This window comes from Hydra vulgaris, chromosome 01 (assembly GCF_038396675.1).
Source record: "Hydra vulgaris chromosome 01, alternate assembly HydraT2T_AEP".
NCBI classification, from domain to species: Eukaryota; Metazoa; Cnidaria; class Hydrozoa; order Anthoathecata; family Hydridae; genus Hydra; species Hydra vulgaris.
This window is the reverse complement of record NC_088920.1, coordinates 54,674,336-54,676,980: the sequence shown is the minus strand read 5'-3', so window position 1 is coordinate 54,676,980 and position 2,645 is coordinate 54,674,336. Positions and strand designations below refer to the sequence as shown.

General features: G+C 33.2%; 1 protein-coding gene across 1 annotated transcript; it reads left to right on the top strand.

The window, feature by feature from the left end:
- Nucleotides 1-365: 365 nt before the first annotated feature.
- LOC136074552 (zinc finger MYM-type protein 1-like) lies at nt 366-2,227 on the top strand. The gene is made up of 2 exons (XM_065786884.1): nt 366-464; nt 1,427-2,227. The coding sequence occupies exons 1-2, from the start codon at nt 366-368 to the stop codon at nt 2,225-2,227; spliced, it is 900 nt and encodes a 299-aa protein (XP_065642956.1).
- Nucleotides 2,228-2,645: the final 418 nt, after the last annotated feature.

The following is a 2,645-nucleotide window of genomic DNA, read 5'->3' as shown; positions in this document are numbered from 1 at the left end:
GAAGCAGAAATCTCCGATAATTACTTGGATGTTGGAGGCTGGCCTAAAAATACTGTGTCATTGACAGATCTACTGGTCAAAATTAGTCTAATTCAAAAAATGGATTTTGACTTTCCTTTCAATAGTCAAGAAGGAAAAAAACAAAGATTTAATATAAGTCATTATTTTCGGAAACTACCAAATGGGGAAAAGTATAAACGTGATGGCTAGTTTATTCTAAAACAGAAGAAGCTGCCTTTTGCTTCTGTTGCAAGCTCTTTTCTAAAAAGATTACTGAGGTTTCTGGTGAAGGCGTATCAAAATGGAAAAAGTTAAATAACAGATTGAATGCTCACGAGACAAGTTTAGATCATTTGATTTGTTATATGACCTGGCATGATCTTATTAAAAGGTTAAAAGGATCATCTACAATTGATGCAGCTCAGCAGAAACAAATGGACGAAACTACAAAACAACGGCGGCATGTATTAGACTTTTTTCCTTTACAAAACTTCATGGGTCCCATAATGTAAATTTGAGAAAGAATTCAGATAAACTTTATGATGAAAATAATGGTTGCTTTTTGAAAATAGTGGAACTGCTTGCCAAGTTTGATCCTGTGATGAAAGAGCATATCCGGAGAATAAAAAGCAAAGAAAATTTACTGTCATTACTTGGGTAAAAATATTCAAAATGAAATTATTCAAATTTTATCTAAAGCAGTCAAAGAAAAAATAGTAGTTGACTTGAAGGCAAGCAAATACTACTCAATTATTGTTGACTGTACTCCAGATATTTCCCATACTGAACAGATGACAATAGTTCTACGTTTTGTGTCCACTCCAGATGAAAAGGAAAGCTACGTTGATACAAGAGAGCATCGTTTAAGCTTTTTTGACATTATTAATACTACAGGCACCGGATTGACTGAAAAAATATTAGAAACTTTGGATTCTCATGGAATTTGTATGCAAGATTTAAGAGGATAATGGTATGATAAAGGATCGAACATGCGAGGCAAACAAAACGGAGTTCAAGCCAAGATCCTTCATCTTAATTCACGAGCCTTTTATGTTCCTTGCTCATCTTATTCACTGAATTTAGTTGTCAATGATGCTGTTGGAAGCTGTTTAGACGCAGTAACATTCTATGACATTGTGGAACATTTGTTTGTACTCATCTTCAACTCAGCGATGGAACATTTTACGTCAATTTGTCAAAGGTTTAACTTTGAAAGGACTTTGTGAAACCAGATGGGCAAGTAAAATTGATGCATTAAAACCATTAAGACATCAACTGAGATAGACAATACAAGCTTTAGAAAACTTCTGGAATATCAAATTAGCTGTATCTTCAGTAACAGCAACCAAAAACAAATCTGAGTCCAGAGCACTACTACAGAAAATTGACTTGCTGCCTTATCACTTGGTATTATGTGCTGAGTCAGATTGAGATAACAAGCAAATCTCTTCAAGAAGTCAATTTAAGTATCCCTCAGGCTGTTTCATTAATTTCTAACACTTTGGAGTATGTTAAAGATTATAGAACTGATGAACAACTTCAAGAGATGTTAGAAACTGCAAGAAAATTGTCTGTTGAGCTAGATATTGAGCCCAAATTTGAAAAAAAGCGTGGTCGTACCAAAAAAAGAATATTTGTTTATGAAAGTCAAAAGGAACCAATGACTAAAGAAGACAATTTTAAAATGAACTTCTTCAACAGCATTTTAGATTACGCTATTGGATCTTTGCAGGATCGGTTTGAAATTCTTATGCAGCAAAATAATCAGTTCAACTTTCTTTACAGTTTAAATGCCAAGGGCATTACTGAAGATGAATTACTAAAAAGATGCATGGATTTAGAAAAATTATTATCTTGCAATAAGTTGAAAGATGTTTCTGGAACTGACTTGTTTGAAGAAATAAAATATTTGCGAAATCATTATAAGGGAAACTACTCTCCAAGAAATATTTTAGACTTTATTTGTTCAAACAATTTGAATGCAGCTTTGGGAAACTTTTTTGTCTCTCTCAGAATACTTTTAACTCTACCTGTATCTGTTGCAACAGCAGAGAGAAGCTTTTCCAAGATGAAGTTAATCAAAATGTATATTTGCTCAACAATGACACAGGATAGAATGGATGGTCTGGCAATATTATCAATAGAACAAGCAATTGCAAAAGAATCGGACTTAGAAGATATGATTAAATCATTTGCTATTGTAAAAGCAAGAAAGGTTAAATTGTAAATAAATATTAAAAGTTCACCACAAATGTCCACAATACGATTTTTTTTTTTTATACGGGGGAGAGAGGGCCGGGCCAATTGAAAAATGGCCACAGGCGCAATATACCCTTGAGCCGGCCCTGTAAGGAACAATAGTGGTCCCAAAATGGAACCTTGTGGAACGCCACATGGTTGTTGCTGAAAACAAATTAAAAATAACAATGATTGTTGCTGAAAACAAATTGTTACGGGTAGATAAATAACTTCTAGACCATTTTATACCTTTTTTTCATAACTATTTTATAATATTTAAGCTTTTGTAGCAAAATTTCATAGTCAACAGTATCGAATGCTTTCGATAGGTCGGTGAAAACACCAAATTTATATTTCGATTTTTCAAAAAAATTTGAGCTTTCTCGTACAAATTGGATAATTTTATG